Source organism: Camellia sinensis, chromosome 13 (genome assembly GCF_055761805.1).
Source record: "Camellia sinensis isolate YWXY chromosome 13, ASM5576180v1, whole genome shotgun sequence".
Taxonomy (NCBI): Eukaryota; Viridiplantae; Streptophyta; class Magnoliopsida; order Ericales; family Theaceae; genus Camellia; species Camellia sinensis.
The window spans coordinates 149,924,826-149,948,236 of record NC_138973.1 but is presented as its reverse complement, the minus strand read 5'-3'; the positions used below and the strand labels follow the sequence as shown (position 1 = coordinate 149,948,236).

The 23,411-nt window shown below is 32.7% G+C and overlaps 1 protein-coding gene and 2 long non-coding RNA genes across 4 annotated transcripts; 2 read left to right on the top strand and 1 right to left on the bottom strand.

Moving 5' to 3' along the window:
• The first annotated feature begins 5,125 nt into the window (after positions 1-5,125).
• Positions 5,126-16,819, top strand: LOC145806068 (uncharacterized). 2 transcript variants are annotated; one of them, XM_082901725.1, is made up of 10 exons: positions 5,126-5,194; positions 8,549-8,592; positions 8,738-8,761; positions 8,847-8,923; positions 9,017-9,100; positions 10,614-10,786; positions 10,879-10,960; positions 11,051-11,140; positions 16,411-16,482; positions 16,570-16,819. In XM_082901725.1, exons 6-10 carry the CDS (start codon positions 10,719-10,721, stop codon positions 16,663-16,665), a joined length of 408 nt encoding a protein of 135 aa, XP_082757851.1. In that variant the 5' UTR covers positions 5,126-5,194; positions 8,549-8,592; positions 8,738-8,761; positions 8,847-8,923; positions 9,017-9,100; positions 10,614-10,718; the 3' UTR covers positions 16,666-16,819. The 2 variants fall into 2 exon arrangements, with proteins under 2 accessions (XP_082757851.1, XP_082757852.1); XM_082901726.1 differs by lacking the exon at positions 5,126-5,194 and adding an exon at positions 6,156-6,201.
• Positions 16,820-18,005: 1,186 nt separating this feature from the next.
• LOC114295022 (uncharacterized) lies at positions 18,006-19,227 on the top strand. The gene is made up of 2 exons (XR_003640715.2): positions 18,006-18,195; positions 18,783-19,227. It is a non-coding gene; the product is annotated as an uncharacterized LOC114295022 (long non-coding RNA).
• On the bottom strand, positions 18,799-21,013 carry LOC145806492 (uncharacterized). The gene is made up of 2 exons (XR_014349761.1): positions 20,804-21,013; positions 18,799-19,010 (listed from the first exon to the last, which is right to left on the bottom strand). It is a non-coding gene; the product is annotated as an uncharacterized LOC145806492 (long non-coding RNA).
• Between the last annotated feature and the right edge of the window lie 2,398 nt (positions 21,014-23,411).

The following is a 23,411-nucleotide window of genomic DNA, read 5'->3' as shown; positions in this document are numbered from 1 at the left end:
AATTATTTCTGAATATAAATCAGAAATAGTTTAGCTAATGCTAAATCTTGGTTTCTTTTTCCAAAACCAAAACACTTTGGAAATAATCAGAATTATAATCAAAGACTTTTCCAAAACTTGGTTTTCTACCACTTTAGGAATAAAAAGATTAAACCCAAAGACTTCCTCTAACCCCAAAGGTTTGAAACTATCCATTTTAATTGCCATTTCTAAATACAAATTAGAAATACTCTAGCCAAATCTAAAATTTGGTTTCTATTATAAAAAACCAAAATACTTTGGGAATAATAAAATTAATCCCAAAAATTTTCTCTAAACCTGAAGGTTTATAATTTTCTTTCCTTCTCCCTTTCCTTGCACTATGGTGAACTACTACGAATTGAAATGCAACTATTACAATTATAAATTGTCCAAATCTACATAGACAAATTTCACAGCTGCGTCCGGAATGGTCTATTTAGCCAAGAACACACTCCTCCACTTGAAACCATCCTTACGAATTGTCTGCTTATCTTTGTATAAAACACAATACAAAAAATAAACTCAGTGCTCTATTCCATGTAAAGGGGATGTGTACAAAACTCTATCTACGTTGCCGCTAAACCTCCATGCTCACTGTTTATATACACGCCTGGATTTAGATGAGTTAATGAACCAATAAATCATATAATGCATATTACATAAGTAATTTAAGCTATAACTCGCATTGTGTAATTCAAGCAGCTATAGATGCATTGCAGTTACAAGAATGTCATAAGTTTCATGGCCATGAAATAAGTACACATATAACAATATTATGGTCATAAACATCGGCATTCCAACTATCCAACTTTGAGCAAATAATCTGTGACGACCCCAACATGCATATCATAATCATATTTATTTAATTATGTGTTATGTTTTAATTATGATATGTGCCATGTGATTAATTTGTTTATATTTGTCTGATTTGAAAACTATCTACTATGATTTCTGTTCAGAATTCGAAATTGATGGCTTAAATGATTTCAGAAACCGAAATTGGCTACATGAATATATTAATTGAAATTTTTAGAGCCATTTGGTAAGTTTGATTAAAAATTGATTCAGTTTGATTAATTAAGTTGTGTTTAATTAGCCTAATGTTCTAATTAATTTATTAAGCCATCCTAGTTATATATATATATATATATATGTGTGTGTGTGTGTGTGCCTTAACCTCATTTTGAGCTCATCCTCTTCATTTTAAGTGCAAAATTCTGAGATTACACTTTTAGAGAGAGAGAGTGAGCTCTCATGTAGAGAGAGAAAGTAGAAGATTGAAGGAGAACTTGAAGATTTACCTAGAGTTGGTCAAGATTGTGCAAGAACTAGTGTATTTGAAGGCTCTAGGTAAGAATTTAACTCTTAATTCTTGAAGATAATGTGTTTCAGAGTTGAGTTCATGGAATTAACATGATCATTTGCATATATTTTGTTAAAGGATCTCAAGAAAGTGTTGAAGCTTTACATGCATGCATCAATATATTGTGTATTACCACCACTTTGAGTTTGGTTTTGATCATCCATGTTGAAATTGTAAGTTAATTTGTACATGCATCTTTGATTCATCATGGAAAAGAGTTTTGCACATGCATGGAGCTTTTGAGCTCAATTTTGGTAAATACATGAGTTTTGAGAAAAGAGTTTGGAAAATCTTACATCTATGAACTTTTGAGTTCAATTTTGGTGGATTTAAAATGATTTTGAGCAAATGATTTTTAAGGGGTCATGTATACATATTCTCCAAAGTAACTTTGTGTTTTTGAATGAGTTTTTGAATGAGCCATGCATGACCTAAGGCTTTGAATTGGCATTTGGAAGCTCAAACTTTTAGTTTTGAAACCCAAAATTTTACCAGACTGCTCGAGCGACCAAGCGGTGGCTTGAACAAACTTGATGAGCTTCCAACATCTTTGCAATCTTTGCAAACCGCTCGAGCGACCAATAGTTGACTCGAGTGCACATCAGACCCATCAAGTACTTTTGATGACCTCTATGACCGCTCGAGCAACCAATAATTGGCTCGAGCAAAGGACCATGTTTCAGCATATTTTAAAAAGATGTTTTGTGCTTGTATTTCCATCCACATGTCTTTCTGATCATTCTTAGGCATGATATATGAATCATTGAAGATTAATAAGTAAGAAACCAACATAAGTAATTGAATTAGAAAAGATAAGAAGAATTATTCGATTCGAATATAAGTTACAATGTGTATGGTTATGTGTAATGTGTAGGTTCGATCGTTGAGAGAGAACATCGAACTAGTCAAGGTGAGTAATGTCTTTGTTACGGTAGTTTTGTATGAACTACTTTGGTATTATTTTTGTTATACGATGAATTATGAAACCTATACTTTTCACTAGTTATCAGATATGTCAAGATTTTTGAATAAGTCCTTTCAGATGCTAAGTTATGCTTTGAAACACCGACTTGTGTACAATGTGATCAGGTTTCCGAAAATGAGATTTGCTAAAGAATGAATGAGTTTCTTTTTGAATGACGATTATGAAAATGTGCTTTGATCATTTGATAACTACTATTTTGTCTATGATCCATAAGTGACGTTTTGTATAAGTTATTGAACCATTGTAAATGTTCTGTATGATGTTGATATTTGATGATTGTTCTGCATGGCTTCTATAGTAATCATTTTGTATGGAATCCACACGTAATTGACGTTCTGCAAGTTTTTGATGTTAATCGTTCTGTATGGTATCTACACGTATAAGACGTTCTAAATGAGCTCATCAAGTATAAGTCATCAAAGTGATGTTTTGTATAAGCCATCAATGTGATGTTCAGCATAAGTCATCAAAGTGATGTTCTGTATAAGTTATCAAAGTGATTTTTCGCATTTTGTATAAGGCATCATTATGATGTTCTGCATTCCGGATAAGTCATCAAATTGATGTTCCGCATAAGTCTTCATGTGTGATGTTCTGTATGAGACACCAATAAAGGTGTTCCGAATGAAGTCATTCTATATGAATGTTCCGTGTGGTATTTTGATAAGTAAAATAAGGCCTTCGAGCAATTTGCTATGTGTTAAGTTATGAAAGGTTTGATAAACTATATTTGTTATTATGTGTTTTCAAAACAAGCTTTATTTATCCCAAGAACTTTATATTGTTTTGATAAGTTATGAGACTCATTCATTTAACCCATTTACATTGAGATTACTCATTGGGCTTCCAGCTCACTCCGTTTATATATATGTGTGTAGGTGAGCATCAGGAAGTTCAGCATTAGAGATCGCTTTGGAGTCAGCCTTTTGTGAAACCCCCCGAGATGTGCCTCAGCATTGAGGCTTTTTGCTTTTGCTTTTGGTTGAGCTCAGTTAAGCTTAAATTCTGTTAAGTTATATTTGTGATCTTGGGTTATGTATAAAAGATAAATGTTTGTAAATATTATGGTATGATGTGAGATGTGTTTTATCTGTTTTCGTTCATGCCATGTATGTACAACTCAATGGACAAATTTTATATTTTGCTTCCATTTCAGGCCTGTATATTTAAATATATATTCTGTTAATTCTGTCTTTGAGGCCGGGTAATCTAGGATTACTAGCCGGTTACGGCTTAAACCTCTAGGGACGGGTTTGGAGTCATGACATAATCTTATAAAGCATAGTTAAATTCCACTCATTATTACAACAATGTACAATAACGTTTGGAGTAATTCACTTGATTATATACATCAAGACATAAAATGACTCACAACCGATACAACAATTAATTAATAGAATAAATAAAAATTAAAGACATTATAATGCAAAGTTATTTTGCCATGCACTAATAGTCTCTTAGGATCCATCCACCTTAGAATGCAACATGAATGTTATATGAGAATGCAAACAATCACGCAAGCGATATCGATCGACTAGCATTTGGTGACTTGTGTGGTATACAGCTCATTTAACCAAAAACACTTCATTTTTTTCCCCTTCCGAATTCAACTAATCAAAAAAATCAAAGTTGTTAAAAAAGCTTCCAAACTAATACATGAATTAAATCCAAAATAAAACCGAACTGGAAAGTGAATAATTAAATTCACCAGTATGTCTAAAAATCCGAAGGCCCAATATTATTCCTTGTTCCATGCAAAGGTAATTCTGTTCAAATCAAAAATTAGTAATTCAAATTACTAGTTCCAATTTGTTTTGTTCATTTGTATTATATATCATCATTTCACGCTTAGGTAAACATGTAGAGAAAATTAGCGACAAAAGAAAACAAATAACAAACCAATCAAATAAATTAGTAAGAACCTTAAAAAATAAAATCCTTATTTTATTTTATCAATTATTAGTAACTCAAGCACTAATAACCAAATAACTCATGCAATAATACCTAAATAACATAAAATAAATTGCATGAATAAATTACTAGAAATAAACAACTCAAATCAAATAACTCTAGGAAATTAAATTAATTTTAATTCCAAGGGTTACTAGAATAAAATTATAATAAAAACTAAACTGTTTTATCAAAAATATTTATAAAAACCTATTTTAAGATTGTTGGTATTTTTTCATAATAATATTAGAAAAATATATAAAATAAAATTAAATAGAAATGAAAAAACAATTATTTTTTTTATTATTAAATAATGAAATACAAAACTAATAATATAGGAATCAAATAGATTATACCATCTATATAATAAAGCAGAACGGATTTTGAAAATGTGTTAGACACAATTGTCCTACTAGGACATTTCAAAGGTCATGATTCATTTGTATATTCACATGGATGGCTCAGATAACCCCCTTAATTTTATATCAATCCTAAATATATATCTTCCCGCCCAAAGAGTCAGCCTCCTCCTTCCCCACGTCTCCCCTCTATTCCATCTTTATCTCTCTCTTCTCACACGTCTCTCATGCCTTCTATCTTTATATCCCTCTCCCTTCTCTGTTCTCATCAGTTTGTTCTTGCGACGCTCCTCTTCATCACCACTCGCAAGGTATTCCTGTCCTCCTCTCTCTCTCTGTTGTATTTTTTGAATGATCAAGAACAGATTAAATGGGATCAGATTGTAGAAACTGATTTGCAGAAACTAATTCAATTCCACTTTAATCAGTTTGTTCTTGCGATCAGATTGCGCCGCTGCTCATCATCACCTCTCGCAAGGTTCCCTCTCTCCCACCCTTGGTTGTTCCCTTCGCAAGGTAATTTTGGTCTCTCTCTGCTTTAGGGTTTTTCTCTTCTTCGAGTTTTGACAATTATCTGCTCCAAAATTCTGAATGATCAAAATTCTGAATGATCAACAACAGATTAAATAGTTTGTTCTTGCGAGAAGATTGACAACATCATTACCTGCTGCAAACTCCACTTGCTGTTCCATTGCTGTAATTTCTCAAAAGCACAAACACCAGATTAATCTATCATTATTTGTCTGTTTATTTTGTTTGTTTATGAATGGTTTTGATCTGCGCAACAAATTAACAGAAAGAATAAAGGAAGCAAATGAATAATAGGAGACAGAAGAGATTTTGTTAGCCTGTTGTGTTCATCAGAAAGTGGAGAAAAGAAAGAATTAAGAAGCACAAAACAAAGAGGGTTATAGAGATTTTTGTGACAGGGAATGGGGATAGGGAAATGGGTTTATTTTATTATTTTTTTATGTTGTTATGAGGGTAACTACTGTTTGGATTTCTATTACAATCTGCAGAAACTGTTTGGATTTCTACTGTTTGGATTTCTACTGGGGATACGGAAATGGGTTTGTTTTACTCTACAATCAGTCAATACATGTACATGCACATGGTGGGCTACAGTAATTGCAGTGAAGTATCCCCATTCCAGATTGACATCACTAACCCATTTAGCTAAAAAATTTAACAGATCCATTCAAAAAATATATTAGCTAATTGCATAATTTTTATAAAAGTAAATTTTACTTTAATCCCATTTAAGAACAGATTGTATCTAAAATCAGTTTTCAGCACTATTTTTGGAATTGGTCCATCTATCTTTATCTTCATCTTCTTTTACTTTGTCTTATGTCTACACTTTTTTTTTTATTTTATTTTACGTTTCAATTTGGCCAAGGTATTCCTGTCCTCCTCCCTCTCTCACTTTAATCAGTTTGTTCTTGCGATCAGATTGCACCGCTGCTCATCATCACCACTCGCAAGATTCCCTCTCTCCCACCCTTGGTTGTTCCCTTCGCAAGGTAATTTTGGTCCCTCTCTGTTGTATTTCACATTCGGAGGAATTCGAGTTTTGAATTCTGTTTTCTCCTCTTCATAACGTTTCTGATTCAAAATTCCCTTTTTGTACCAGTTTACAAATGTTCACTTTAATCAGTTTAAATGGGATCAGATTGTAGAAACTCATTAAATCAGAAACTGATGATCAATCTGCAATCTAATTAAATGAGTTTCTGCTGTTTAATGTGATGATCATCAGTTTCTGCAGATTGATTGAATAATCCCATTTAAGTGAATCAATCTGCAGAAACTGATTCAATTTTACTTTAATCCCATTCAAGAACAGATTGTATCTTTAATCAGCTTCTGAATGAGTATGAACATGATAACTTTGCTCTCCATTGGCTCTAATGAATGAGTATGAACATGATAACTTTGGTCTCCATTGGCTCTAATGTATGGATGAAACTGCCAAGCAAGGAAGACTTCATTCATGGTTGATTTGAATTTTAGCTATAACCCCAAGGAGTGATGAATTAATGATCACAAACTCTGTTTTAAGCAATAGCTATCTTTATTATGTATAGATCTTTGTGTTTAAAATTTCAATGGCATTTTGTAAAATATTTTTTTACAGGTTATTATTTTAAAAATTATTTATATTATAATTAATTAATTTAATATTTTATAAAAAATTTTTAAAAAAAATCAATCTGCAGAAACTGATTCAATTTTACTTTAATCCCATTCAAGAACAGATTGTATCTTTAATTAGTTTCTGAATGATAAGATATTTTTTTACAGGTTATTATTTTAAAAATTATTTATATTATAATTAATTAATTTAATATTTTATAAAATTTAACCAAAAAAAAAATTCAATCTGCAGAAACTGATTCAATTTTACTTTAATCCCATTCAAGAACAGATTGTATCTTTAATCAGTTTCTGAATGAGTATGAACATGATAACTTTGGTCTCCATTGGCTCTAATGTTTGGATGAAACTGCCAAGCAAGGAAGACTTCATTCATGGTTGATTTGAATTTTAGCTATAACCCCAAGGAGTGATGAATTAATGATCACGAACTCCGTTTTAAGCAATAGCTATCTTTATTATGTATAGATCTTTGTGTTTAAAATTTCAATGGCATTTTGTAAGATATTTTTTTACAGGTTATTATTTTAAAAATTATTTATATTATACTTAATTAATTTAATATTTTATAAATAAAAAAAAAATCAATCTGCAGAAACTGATTCAATTTTACTTTAATCCCATTCAAGAACAGATTGTATCTTTAATCAGTTTCTGAATGAGTATGAACATGATAACTTTGGTCTCCATTGGCTCTAATGTATGTGGCATAGTGGCATGATCTATGGTTCTATCCTATCAATTTATACTATTATTCATGAATTTCCTTCTCTCTTTTACCAAGTAGCTTTCTCTTCTTATGTCAAGTGTTAATTTCTACTAAGACTATTTACTTGACTTACTAAAAAATACTTTCATCACTAAAACAACATAAAAAATATAGTATGAATCCAAAATTAAAATTTATATTTTAATTACACCTATCAGGGTAGACTCATGTCCTATATAGATATACTAGCGTATGCCCGTGCCTGAAGACACGGTATAAATAATATTGGTACATATATTTTACAAAAATCAATTAACATAAATTATTAATATCGGTATCACATCCTTTACACGGTATAATTGTTTTAGAGAGGGGTAATTTTATTTAGCCTTTCTGCACATCCATTTTCGGGATCAAAAAATAATTGTTTTAGAGAGGGGTAATTTTATTCTTTATATATTACAAAAAAATAAGATAAATTCAAATTCATATGAATTATTAGAACAATAATAATTGAAAAACAATAAAAATAAATAACTTAACAACGTCCAAATTTTCCATGTCAAAACAACCTCCTTAGTAACATTGTTGTTAATGAGCACAATCACATTCAGCACACAACTACTAAAAACAAGTAGCTAAAAGAGGAATATTACCGAGTCAAGAAACAGAGGCTGATCGCCTTCCGAGAAGATTTGGTTTCCATGGATTTGTAACTTTTTTTTCCTTTATATATTGTTTCTATTGGTAAGACATATTGCTGATGTGAGATTCCTTTAAACATTTTTTTTTTTTTTAGTGGCATACATTTATGTTTGGACTTTCTAAATTATAATCATAAAATTGAAGTTAGTTGGGGAAAAGAAGAGTTCAAATTTGGACAATTGTTGTGTTCTCATTTTAGTACTCTACATGTTGCTAGGGTTGATTTTAATTTTATCATTTTAATGTGATTGTTAAAATACATCATTGAACATCCATAACTATATAACCAAACATTTCAGGTTGAAGTACAATAATTATGGACAATATCACTATTTTTGGTCAAGTAAGTGTTCTTTAATTTTTTTTTTTTTCTCCCTCCATAGAAATTTAAATACATCTCTTATAATGTAAGGCCTATTTATTTATTTATTTTAAACTTATCACATCTAATTTTCTTCTAATAAATTTTTTTCCCTCATACTTTATAGGTGGATGAAGACTTACGCCGAACGGTAATATCAAGAAAGAAATGATTTTTTTTTTCTTATTTATGTGTACAAAATTTTATTTATCACTCTAAAGTTTTTGTATATATAGATTCAATTTCTTCAAGAAAGAAATGTTAATGTTGTTGTCCGCGATGAGCGTGACCTAATACTATTCGCATTCGTGAGGTAAGCCTACAAGTAACTTATATTGGCATGCATTTCTTATCATTTTAAAAATATATTTGAATTATATATTCTACTTTTTTTTTATGGGGAAAGGAAAAGGAAAAACGCAAAGCAATATCAAATGAGACAGAAAAGGCTATCCCTTCTGGCAAAGGAAAGGAACATGCAAATCCCGTAGTATGTTTCTAAACATTTTTAAAAAGTTTGTTTTTCGAATATTTATTATTTTTTTAATATAGATTTTTGTTAGAATTGCATAATGTCATATACTCTTTTTTATGTATATTTTTATGAGTTATTGTTTTTAAAATATTTATTCAATTGTTGTGACTGATTGTAAAATATTTTTCTAAACCATGTTAAAGTAAGCATTTGTACAATATGTTAATGCATTTGTCTGAACATTAATTTGAACACATGTTGCAGTTACAACATATCATAATAAACATATAAGAGAAGAAAACGAAAAAGGAAATGAAGTTTTTAATTATAGAATATAGATTTTTAAAATTTTAATTTTACTTATAATATAACGGAAAGAACACGAAGAACGAAGAGGGAAGCGGAAACTAGAAAACATTACACACTAATATTCACATTATACGTACTCAATGATCTAATATTTATCTTTTCAACGTAGGACAAAAAATATGAGTGCAATTAGCAACATGAGTGTGATCACTAAAAAAAATTAATAAAGCCACGCAGAATTATAGGAGATGTATGGAAGGTTGGTTAATTTAGTAAGTTATTTTAATTTTTTGGTTACTTTAGTAGGTTAAAATAATTATGTTTAGCAAGATTGTTCAATTTTTAAATAATTAGATATGATATATATGAGAAAAAAAATGTTAAATGATTAAACACATTTTTAACTTATTTTTTCTTTTAATATTATTTTAATCAAAAAAATATTTAAATTCATACGACTCAAAAAATGTTTGAGGTGACATTGTTTAAATACATTATAGATATATATAGATTTTTCTCATAAATACACTAAAGTTTGTATATGATTCAACTCAAATCACATTTTAAAATTTTAAAAATGTGTTAACATATGGCGATTTTAAATTCTATACTTTTTTTAGATGGTAAAATTCTATAAAAAATTCAAATATGAATTAATATTTTAACTTAAACTTTTAGCAATGAATTTGATAAATTACATTTTAACTTAAATGAACCGCAATCGTACGATACCTGCTGAAGTCATGGCCGACGGTAGTGTTGCTGTAGATGGTGGAGGAAGTCTTATGTGTGGAGTTTTATATTGTAGTGAAATTATTATCATCTTGAATTGATTTGTTATAATTGATTTTTGTAGCAATGAAATTATTATCATTTTGAATTAATTTTTTTGTAAAGGATGTGATACCAATATTAATAATTTATGTTAATTGATTTTTGTAGAATATGTGTACCAATATTATTTACACCGTGCCTTTAGGCACTGGTATACACTAGATGGATAGTGTCTTTTTGGCATTTGGTGAAATTCCATGAGTTTTTTTCCTCCCTTTTTAAATTTTATCAATACACGCATTGGTTCTTATGTGACTAACAACTCAACCGAGCGAAGAAGAAAAGTTAGTTAAGCTTTTGAGAACAAATACATGATAAAAGGGAAGCAAGAGATGGGACAATCTTCATATTTTATGCATCTAATTATATAATATTCTCATTTTAGGCACACAATGATAATGTGTTATCAAAAGCTACATTGGCTCAACGTGCACGGCGAGAACGTGAAAAAAATCAAAACTCATGTTCTGCATACCAATTAGGACAACGCATGCGACGGGAACGAGAGAGATCAAATGAATGTATTAACCCAAGACAACCTTCTGTAACACCCAATTGGTAAACAACTCAGTTTAATTCTTGAAATATATACTCTTACTATTACCACTTTATTATACAGATTTTAATTTATTCACAATCCATTTTTGTAGGCCTGCTCCTACAACCCCATCTAGAAATGTTGGTGTGGTCATCCGTGATGAGCATGACCTTAATGTTATTCGTGTTCGTGCGGTAAGTAAAAAATCAAGCAAAACATTGTATGTATTTTTATTTATATAAGATTTTTTTAAATCTTTTCAATATTTTATTTATATTTTTTAGGCAAAAGAAAAAGAAAAGGTCAATCCAATGTCTAAGGGAAAAGAAAAGGCGACTCCTTCTGGCAAGAGAATGACAAATGCATGTCAAGTGGTATATATTCCTTTTAAAAAATATGAAGCAAAACTATGTGAATTTGTTGCTTTATGTTTCTGCCCGTAGAATGATTGTAATATATTTGCCTATAATTTGCTATTATTTATATGTGTTTTCCAAATTTATTTATTTTTATTTAGCATAGATACATGTGCATTTATAATGTAACATGTGAAAAGAATAAGAAAAAAAAAACGAACAAATAAAGACAAACTATGTAATGAAAGAATAAACTAAATAAGATAGATTTTTATTTCTTCTTTACTTTTTTTTATAAAAAACAAAATTCATAGAGAAAGAAATAAATACATATAACACTATTAAAGGTATAAAACAAATAAAATATAAAACAAAATTAAGAGAAACAAAACAAACAAGACGATATTTCATGTTAAGTACAAAATATTCACATAGTTTGCACCAATGACAAAATATTTTCATTTTAGGCACAAAATGATAACGTAATATCAAAAGCTGCTTTGGCCCAACGTGCACGACGAGAGCGTGAAAAAAATGAAAATTCATACTTTCAATGCTCGCAACGAGAACAAGACGGATCAGAAGAATGTATTCAACCAATACACCCTTCTTTAGCACCAAATCGTCGCAATCGTGCTTGCCTGGAATGGGAAACAATAACCGAAGATTCTCATTTGGCACAAAAACGAACAATGGTTGCCCATCATTCTACATGTTCGTTTTCTATGCCAAGCACATCTTTACCACCACAAAGGAATCGGTAAACTACTATGTCTAATCTTGAAATACATATCCTTACCATTTTGTTTTGTAGAATTTTATTAATACACAAATATTCGTAGGTCTACTTCCATAAATCAATTTCTTCAAGAAGATTTATATACTGATGATGAATTAGAAGATATGCCTATGAGTACATCAATTGATGCCCGAGCACACAACAATTCGTGCCGCCATTATCTTGGCAAGATGGACGTATTATGTCCTTATTGTTCAGCCTTACATTGGATGGATGAAAAATTGACCAAATCATCTATAAAACGTCTCTTATTCGGAACTTGCTGTTTGGAAGGGAAGATTAGGCTACCTTTACTTATTACACCTCCTTCATCACTTCAAGCGTTGTATGATGGGAATAATGATCAATCAAAATCCTTTCGAAGTTATACTCGATTGTACAATGCAGCCAATGCTTTTACGAGTCTTGGTGTTACATTGGATCCTAGAGTACTCAGTGGAAGGGGTCCTACATCATTTACAATTCATGGGGAATTACGACATCGAACAGGATCACTACAACCACAACCAGGGCAGGATGTGAGTTATGCTCAACTGTATATCTATGACCCTGATTCAGCGTTAGAAATTCGTAATCGTAGAAATCCTAACTTGAGAAGGGATGTGCTCAAAACTATTCAAGATAGTTTGTTGCAAGTCAATGCATTTGTAGCTATATTTCGCCAGGCTCATGCCATTTTACATCAATTAGATGCGGCGGGACACAATCTACCTGCTCATCTTCATTACAATTCGACAACTGATCGACGTCGGTATAACTTACCAACTGCAGATGAGATTGCGATTGTAATACCAGGTGATGGAACAGAGGTAAGTGGAATAAGAGATATTATCTTACATTTCCAAGGAAATAATGAGTTGATGCAAATTAATGAATGTCACCCAGCATACTTGCCATTACATTATGTTCTATTATTTCCTTATGGCGAGCTTGGATGGGAACCTGAGTTGAAATTGTGGAATGTTCAACATGATCGACCTTCAACTGATCGACTTACTCAAATGGATTTTTATAGTTATCGTTTGTTTGAACGACCCACAGAGTATTCAACTATTTTGAGAGGTGGGAAACTATTTCAAGAGTTTTTGGTAGATGCTTGGGCCACAACTGAGCAAAATCGATTGACATACTACAAGCTTAATCAAGGGAAACTTCGGGTTGAGCTTTACCAAGAGTTGTCAGATATTGATCCAGATTATGTGCGACCTGGTCAAATTGGTCAAAGGTTTGTTTTGCCATCTTCATTTACTGGTAGTCCTAGACATATGTTTGAAATCTTTCAAGATTCAATGGCTATCACGCGATACAACCAACACCCAGATATTTTTCTTACCATGACTGCAAACCCTAATTGGCCAGAAATTACTTCAGCATTATTATTACATCAAAAACCTATTGATCGTCCTGATTTAATTGCCCGTGTTTTTGAGTTGAAGAGAAAATGTTTGATGAAGGAGATAGAAGCAAATAAAGTGTTTGGAAATAAAGTTGCACATGTTTTCACAATTGAATTTCAAAAACGAGGCCTTCCCCATATGCATGCACTTTTATTTCTTAAGGGTCCAGACAAAATTCGGACATGTGCTCAAGTAGACAAATTGGTCTGTGCAGAATTTCCAGACCCAAAAGATGATCCTATGCTTTTTGAAACTGTCAAATGTTGTATGGTACATGGACCATGTGGTGCTCGAAATCCTCATGCACCATGTATGGAAAATGGTAGATGCAGTAAGAGATACCCTCGAGCTTTCACAGAAACAACAACTATGGATCAAGATGGATACCCCATCTATCGTCGTCGCAATAATGGTCAAATACATACTGTGAGGGGGCAAGAAGTTGATAACAGGGATGTCATACCATACAATGCATATCTTTCTAAACTTTTCAACTGTCATATAAATGTGGAAGTATGCGCTGGAATGAGATGTGTCAAGTATATACATAAGTACATTTACAAAGGTTATGATCGTACAATGATGGTGTTGGGATCGATAAATGAGATTCAACAATATCTCGATGCAAGGTATATTGGACCTCCAGAAGCTGCTTGGCGAATATTTGGTCATCCTTTGCATGCAGAGATACTAACAGTTGTACGATTGGCACTTCATTTACCTGGAATGCATCGCGTTGTTTTTAACCCAGAAGAGTCATTAGAAACGATTCAATCTAGAGCTGGTCAACAAATGTCAACTCTTACTGGCTTCTTTGCATATTGTGCTGCCAGTGAAGATGAATGTCCATTCACTTATCAAGAATTTCCACAGCATTTTGTATGGCTCAAGTCAGAAAAGAGATGGAAATCAAGAGAAAGAGGATATGCAATTGGTAGAATGTACTTTGCCAGTCCTAATTGTGGTGAAAGATTTTATCTGCGTTTGTTACTAACTGTTGTCAAAAGACCAAAGTCATTTTGGTCTTTACGCACGGTCGATAATGTTGTGCATGATACATTTAAATTAGCATGTGTTGCAAGGGGGCTTTTAGAAGATGATGAAGAATGAATACAATGCTTGAAAGAGGCTGCAGTTATGAAAACTGGATACCAATTGAGGAGATTGTTTAGTGTTATTCTCACCCAGTGCTCTCCACTAAATCCATGTGCATTATGGAATCAATTCTCAACGCATATATGTAATGATCTTGCACATAAGATTCGTACATTGTTTTCCATTTCTAACCCAACTGAGGCTCAAATTGAAGATTATGGTCTCCATCTTTTGAATCAAATGCTTCATGAATCAGGCAAATGTTTAATTGACTTCCCACCCATGCCACAACCTACTGCAAATTGGAGTGCAATAGTTGGTAATCGATTGATATTCGAACATCAACAACTGCAGAATGAGGCACAACAGGCAGATCCAGAAATTACTATTGATTGTCTCAACAATGGACAACGGAATGCTTATAACACAATCACTTCTTCAATTTTTCAAAATAAAGGAACTGTTTTCTTTCTTAATGGGGGTGCTGGAACAGGGAAAACATTTCTGTATAATACAATTGCATTAAAATGTCGTAGCCTTGGGCATATCGTTGTTACTGTGGCTTCATCTGGAATTGCATCATTGTTATTGGTAGGAGGTCGCACTGCACATTCAACATTTTCCATTCCGTTAGATGTCTTGGAAAATTCACTTTGTGGGTTTACCAAACAATCATTACAAGCTGAGTTGTTTAGAGAAACAAAACTCATAATTTGGGATGAAGTTCCTATGCAACATAGACATTGTGTTGAGGCGGTTGATCGTACATTGAGGGATATTCGTGATAGTGAAAAGCCATTTGGGGGTATTACTGTTATTCTTGGTGGAGACTTTCGACAAATCTTACCAGTTATACCCAAAGGAATTCGTGAGCAAATTGTGAATGCATCATTACGACACTCTGTTCTATGGAAGCATATACATATCTTAACTTTGGATTTGAATATGCCCTTGAATCATGGAGACCATGAAAATGCTATTTTTGCAAATTTCTTGATGGAGGTAACATTACTTTAACCTTTTTCTTTATTATATAGATTATTTTAAATTAATAAATTGTTTTTACACTCATATTTTTTATAATTGATTTCACTTTTTTTAGATTGGGACTAATCCTCAAGAAATCATCAACCTTCCATCAACAATACACAAATGTCAAGATTTGAATGAATTGCTCTCTACAGTTTACCCACAGTTGAATATGATAGAGACGTCGACTCCAACATTTTTAACTGAACGCACCATTCTATCTGTGCGTAACGATGATGTCAGTGACATTAATACTACTGCGTTGAATATCTTTCTAGGGAGATTATATACTTATTTTGCAGCAGATAAAATGTCTGAAGATAATGAAATAGATCCTACCATTACAAATAGATATCCTAATGAATATTTAAATTCATTGGATCCTCCCGGGCTACCAACTTTTAAGTTAGAGTTGAAAGTGGGTTGTCCTATAATATTGTTAAGAAATATTGCACCGAAAGATGGACTATGTAATGGTACAAGATTGATGGTTACTAGGTGCGACACTCGCATAATTGAAGCTCAAATTTTAACTGGAGAAAAGTTTGGCAATTTGGCATTCATACCAAGGATATCTTTGACACCATCTTCTTCAGAAATGCCTTTCCAAATGACAAGACGTCAATTTCCAGTCCGATTAGCATATGCCTTGACCATTAATAAATCTCAAGGACAATCTGTGAAATTTGTTGGGGTTGATTTGCGCATACCAGCGTTTAGCCATGGCCAATTATATGTGGCATTGTCCAGATGTACATCCTTTGATCGTATAAGTATTCTCCTCCCTAAAGATAGTTTGGATTCTACTACAAATATTGTTTATCCTGAAGTGTTGTTGTAGTGTTCCATGTTCATTAAATCATGTTTTATCAAAAGGTAACCATGTAAATTTATTTCTATTGATTATAATATATATATTTTTTATAAAATTTCAATCTAATAATAATTGGAAATATGGATTTTTTAAGGATTGGATCAAAAAATTTATGGAGCTTAAAAGGAGAAATACAACTAGCTTGCTTCGATGGGGATGTAATAAGGTAATTTCAATCTCAAAGTATTTTGATATGTATATTTCTAACAAATATACCAATTTATATTTTTTTTTTATTTCCACAAATTACCAGATTGTTGTCCATGTTCCTCATTGGGGATGCATACAAGTTGATACAAAGACTTTTTCGAAAGTAATGAGGAGGAAGTTTGGGCAAATACATGTTTGAAGACACATTATTGACACATCTTATGTTAAGAATACATATTCTGGAAAGCTTCGACCCACTTTTTTTTTTTATAGAGTTTTAACTCACTCTTTTAGCATATGATAATATAATGTTTGTTTTTCTTATGTAGTTAGAATTTGATTGGAAGCAGTAACACTAACTGATGTGCATTTTAATTTTAATTTTAATTTCTTTTAAATTGCAGAGTATTGGCTGGTGTGCATTATTTGATATTTAATTTTTTTTTATATTTGATGTGTTTGAAATTGTAAAGTGTAGTCTATTAAATAGATTTTTATAATTGCATTTTAATCTTAAATTTCAATAGTGTTGCGATAACAATTATTTATACCGTGCCTTCAGGCACGGGCATACGCTAGTGGAATATATTACAAGATGGATTCACATGGACATACAAAATAATATACAAGAAATAGTTTAAATTTAAAACTTTGAAAAACAAAAGATAAGTGATGCAAATCGAAACCTATAGTATACACAATTTCCTTAAAATAGATTCGCCGCTTCATCGATGGGTTATAGAGGTACGCCAGCATCTATCTCATAGGATACGACGATCGAAACTAGCTAGAGCAAAAGCACCTTTTGAATAGCCTCTGCAAATTTGACAATAACATCACTCTCTCTCTAACAAGAACCAAAGAAGAGGCTAGTAAAAACAAGATAGGAAACATTTCTTAGGTGTAAAAACCATCTCCAATTTTATTATCTCAAAACAACATCTTCATTTTTCATCTAAAAAATCTCATCAAAATCATCCTCCCAAGTTGGAAGGGAAGGCTTCTATTTATACAAGTAGGGGAGACCCTAACCATGAAGACTATAATAATTTTTTGACAACTTTAATTTCACATTAAAGTTAATGAAAATCCATTATTTTTCAACAGAGCATTCCTTATACATTAATTTTTATTATGTTGTTAAATTTTATATGTTATTTGTTTTTAAAAATATTGAACATGCCTCTTGAACCACCCCTCTCTGTAAAAAAGAAAATAAAATATACCATAATTGCATTAAATTATTGAGTTAACTAAATTTAAGAAATTAAATTCATAAAAAATTAAATTAAACTAAATTTTTAAAAATAATGATTTAAATTTCATATTGAAATCAAAGACAAAAAATAAATAAATAAATATATAAAATAAAAAAAATTACAAGATTAAATTAAATTTTTTTTTTTTTTTTTTTTTTAGCCATTCGATCTATAAATTCAAATTTCAAATTTATTTAGCAAAAACACTTTGTTCAAAAGGGTATCCTTAAGTTAAATGACCAAATTACCCTTTCTACATATATATATATATATATATATCCACAGTGGACATCTTCTCTCTCTTCCTCTATGTTCTATTAGGGTTTTGATGGACATCTTCTCCGGCGAACGGCAGAGAAGAACAACAGCAATGGCGATCCCTCTGCATCTTTCTATATATATATATATATATACAGAGACATACACATGTAGACGAGCACACCAGACTTCGATTTCGATCGCCAAAGGAGGTTGTCGAATCTCTGTTTCAGTTGCAATCACCTTCTATTCATTCTTAATCACGCTTCAAATCGCACAAGTTTGTGTTCTATCTCTTTTGGGATCGAAATCACCGAAGGTTGTGATTTTCGGTGTGTTTTTGTTTTTGCAATAGTGAATGAGAGCTGTGAAAATGCATTGAAATTTTTTTTTCTGGTGAATAAGTTGTTGTTTTAGGACAAAGTTGTGTGTTCTAGCTATAAGTGAAGGACTAAAATATTCTTATTTGTATTAATTTTGTGTACCTGTTTAGCTGTTATTTTGCAAGAAAATTTTGGTGTTTTCCATGAACAAATTGGTTGTGTGCTCATGGGAAAGTAAAAAAGAATCCTTTGTTTGTTGAGATTCTGTTAATATTCTAATTTTTTGCTTAAATTTCAATAGACTATGTAATCGCCGGAGTTAGTGCCAACGTTGCGATTTTCCATGTGTTTTTTTGTTTGTGAAATAATGAATCAGTCTTGAGATTTTCAATCATCCATAACCAGATCTTCATAGTACAAATCTCTAAATCACTTATTTGTCTTTTGTTAATGTGTTTTTCTTGTTTTCTTTGCAGATCGATGTCAAACAACGGTGTTGATCAGAAGCCCTAAGGTTTAATAGATTTATAATCTTTGATGATGATCATCGTCAACTCTGGTCTCCATATGGGAGTCTCAGCTTCGTCTGAGAGGGCCATCAAATTGGGAGCTGCGAATGAGGAAAATGGATGGCTTAGCTGAGGACAATTTGAAGACGGCCGAAGACAGGGAAGGAGATGAAGAAGTCCTCTCTCTCTCTCTCTCTCTCTCTCTGTATGTATGTATCACTCACTCATCAGATCTGAGAGTGAGTGACATAGTGTAATGGTGATCTCAAACACACACACACACACACATTGATCTGTGATCTCTCTCTCACACACACACACACACACACTAGATCTGGATTATGATTATGATTATGATTATGATTATGAGATTATGATTATGATTATGATTATGATTTCATTTTAGTTTTCATTTTCATTTTGATTATGATTATGCTTTTGGTTTTCATATGAAGATTGAACAAATCTATTCAAAAAGGCTCAGATCTGTCTCAGAAATCTCAAGTCTTGTTGCTCCTCCTCTTTCATGGATCTTTGATCCAGATATGTTGAATTCAAGAGATAATTTTTTTTTTCTCGAACAGATTTTTTTTTTTTTTTTTTTTTTTTTTTTTTTTTGATGATTGTTGTTGTTGATGTTGATGGACAAATTAAATAAATAGAATTCGAATAAATAATGAATTTGGACAGATAGAATTTTATTTGGACACATTTAAATAGATAAGGGAAATTTGAATTGAAAAGATTAAAAAAAATAAACAGATAGGTAAAACAATTGAACAGATAAGAAAATTTTGAACATATAGGGAAAAAATCTGAACAGCTAGTTAACGAAAATCAACATATAAAAAAAGTCAACAGATAAATTAAGGGGTAAAATTGCAAAGAAAATGTCTTTCAAAATAAATAAATTGACTTGTCACCAAACTATTTTACAAAGGTGGACCTTTTGAAATAAAAAATATTTATTGGACCTAATGACTTATACCTTCCTTATCTTTGACTTTTTAATAATTATCTCTTTTTTCTTTATAAATTTAAGGGAGCTCAATCCATAGGTCCATTTCATAAAATTGTAGTCATAGATCCCGGCACTTATTGTTCAAGTCCACAAGGACAATCCCATGTCCATATTATTTATTTGCAGCTAGGCATCTATCTGTTCAAAATAAACTCTCCAAACCCATTTTTCTAGTTTCTCTTTGTGATAACTCAATCCGTACTATGCTTAATTATGCATGTGATTATGTGTTTGGTATGAATTTGCAAGTTTAAGTATGGGAAACATGTGAATTTGGAAAAAAAAATATATGTTGAAAGTAGGAATATCTGTTGCGATTGAAACTTTGAACTGAAATTGAAGGCCTTAGAGGCGCAATAAATAAAAACCGGCTTCATATCTATAATTAGCATGATTTATAGAGCTTACGGTGAAATTTTGAAAAATTACGATTCGTAATTTATTAAGATTTATGAGTTGAGTTGTATATGTTTAGCCCTTTTTGTTCTGCATTGTGGCTTGAGAGCTCTAGAGAGTGAGTTAGAGAGAGAGGAAGAGAGAAAGCTAGGGATTTTGAAGAGAAACAAAAAGCAAACCTTAGATTTGAGTTAAGGTAGTGTGGCGGAGGAGACGCTGCAAAATCAAACACAATGTAAGTAGTAATATTGTATATTTATGCTTTTTATTGCGTACCTTGAACTATGAATGGTAAATAGTGCCAACATTACGAATTGATTGGAAATGAAGAAACTTCATTAATATTATATGACATATGCTATATGATTGGATCCAAGGCCGCTTGTTATATAATTAGGCCCAAAGCCGCTTGATATATGATTGGGCCCGAGACCGCTTGTTATATGCTTGGGCCTAAGGCCGCTTGGTTTATATGATTATGGATATTGTGAGAACCTTATGATTATCTACTTACACTGCTTTACTGTATTATTACTCATTGAGCTTCGCTCACCCAATATTATGTTTGCACATGTAGGTGATCAGCAACATGGAGCACACCCCTAAAGGCAACTTCAAGAACTATTTTTGTGACCCAATCGAGTCATGCCTCCGAGACAGAGTTTTGTCTTGACTCACATCACACCTTGACCTTATTTTGTTTTTGCTTTTATGGTCTTGGGGTTTGTAAACAATATGTACAAATTTCCTATGGCACTTATATTTTTGTTGGGCATGCAAATGTACTAATGTGTTACATGGTTAACTCTATAATTTTGTCCATGATTGGCACGTCTCAATGGACTTCTCTTTATTATATGCTTCCGTTTATGGCTCCATTAGCATAACTATTTTGTATGTTTGTTTGAGGCCTTCGGTAATCTACAAATTACTGGCCGGTTATGACCTAAACTCTTAGGGGCAGATTTGGGTCATGACAAAGTGGTATCAGAGTATGAGTTAATTTCTCACACACGAGTCCATGTGAGCAATAAGAAGTCTAGAAAAGGTTTAAGTTTGCATTCATAATCAAGTATGACACGAAAATATGCATTTGTATATGTGGCTTATGTGCATACTATCTGTGAAATTTATAATGTATGTTCGTCTAGATCATGGTGAGAACAAGGGCAAAAGATGGAAAGGATTTAACTTCCATATGGCTCGATAGGATGGAAGCAATGATTATGGACATGGCTGAGGCTTTTAAACGACGACAACAACAACAACAACCCCCACCGCCACCAATGCCAGTGCCACCACCTATAGTGCAAGACCACCAAGCTGACGACCGAACTATTGCTCTTACAAAAGAATTTAAGAAGATGAAACAGCCATTATGCAAAAGGGGAATCGATCCATTGAAGGCAGAGGCATGGGTGCTTGGCATATAGAAATTATTTGAGGTTTTTCCATGTACGGAGGGCCAGAAAGTTTTACTTTGTGCTTTTACACTAGAAGATGAGGCACGTCGTTGGTGGATACTCATCCAAGAGGAACATCAAGGAATGAATTAGGCTCAGTTTTTGGAGATCTTTTATGAGTACTTCCCACAGCGTATCCAAGACAGGAAGGTGTCGGAGTTTGAAAACTTGAAGCAAGGGAACAAAACCGTAGCGGAGTATGATGCACAATTTACCGAACTAGCCCGTTTCGTACTGCACATGGTTGATACGGACTACAAAAGGTGAGGAAATTTAAGAGAGGTCTCTGAGACTCCATTCTTGAGAAGATTAATGCATTGAAGGTACAAAAATATGTGGATGTATTGGATAGGGCCATCATAGCGGAAGGTAATTAGGCCAACCACAACCGGTACTCAGATTGGAAGGGCAAAAGGCAAGGCTTGAATGTGCACAAAGGGTCGGCATCCTCCCAAAATAAGAAGCAAAGTTTTGGGACTTCCAACATTGCGGGGTTTAACTGTGATTCACCACCAACTTGCCCGGAGTGTGGGAAGAAACATCGAGGGGTTTGCCATCGAGCATCAAGAGCTTGCTTTAAGTGTGGGAAGACAGGACATATGATGAGAGATTGTCCTATGTTTGGGCAACAAAAAGGGAATAGGCCAACTGCTAGTTCAACCGGTTCCACTTCTGCAACAAAGACCCTGGCAAGGCCTACTACTTCTAGAGATAATGTTAGGCAAGGGAGAGTCTTTGCTCTTGTTCCAGGTGATGTCCAAAATTCAGATGCTGTGGTTTCAGGTACGTTGTCCATTAATGGCCAACCTGCTCATGTGCTACTTGATTCAGGTTCCACTCATTCCTTTGTTTCGAAAACCTTTGCTCCTAATTTGAATAGATCTATGGAACCCTTGAAGTATGTGTTGTGTGTGTCTCTCCCATCTGGGGATTATATGTTATGTGCTTCTATGTATCCCGCATGTGAGCTTTTACTTGGAGATATTCCATTATTTGCTAATTTGATGTCTCTTGATATAGTACACTTTGATATAATTTTGGGAATGGATTGGTTAGCTAGTATCATGCAACCATCGATTTGTGTTTAAGCAAGTTGTTTTCCGCCCACCGGGCCAAGATGAGTTTACTTTTGTGGGATATGGGGTGGTTCCTCCATCCTATTTGATATCGGCTATGAAAACTTGTAAACTACTTCAGAAAGATTATAGGGTTTATTTGTGTAGCATTTTGCATGCAGAGACAACTGAGGTGGGTGTTGAAAATATTCAGATTGTTAGTGAGTTTCCGGATGTATTTCTCGAAGAACTGCCCGGGGACTTGATAGACTATGAGATTGAATTTGTCATTGATATTGTAACGGGTACTCAACCGATTTCTAAGGCTCCGTACAAAAATGTCTCCACAAAAATGAAGGAATTGAAAATACAGTTGCGAGAATTGCTTGACAAAGGATTCATCTGACCGAGTACATCGCCATGGGACCCATTTTGTTTGTGAAGAAGAAGGATGGGACCCTTCGGTTGTGTATTGATTACCGAGAACTTAATAAGGTCACGGTGAAGAATAAATATCCTTTACCACGGATTGATGATTTGTTTGACCAATTACAGGAGACACAAGTGTTTTCAAAGATTGACTTGAGATCCGAGTACCATTAGTTGAAAGTCAAAGCAGAGGATGTTGAGAAGACCACCTTCCGAACCAAGTATAGCCATT

Excerpts from the sequence above, each read along its gene's own strand:
- LOC145806068 (XM_082901725.1), top strand. The coding sequence starts at position 10,719 with ATGCGACGGGAACGAGAGAGATCAAATGAATGTATTAACCCAAGACAA. Across the intron at positions 10,961-11,050 it reads ATGTTATTCGTGTTCGTGCG|GCAAAAGAAAAAGAAAAGGT; the intron begins GTAAGTAAAAAA and ends TATATTTTTTAG. Across the intron at positions 11,141-16,410 it reads TGACAAATGCATGTCAAGTG|GATTGGATCAAAAAATTTAT; the intron begins GTATATATTCCT and ends GGATTTTTTAAG.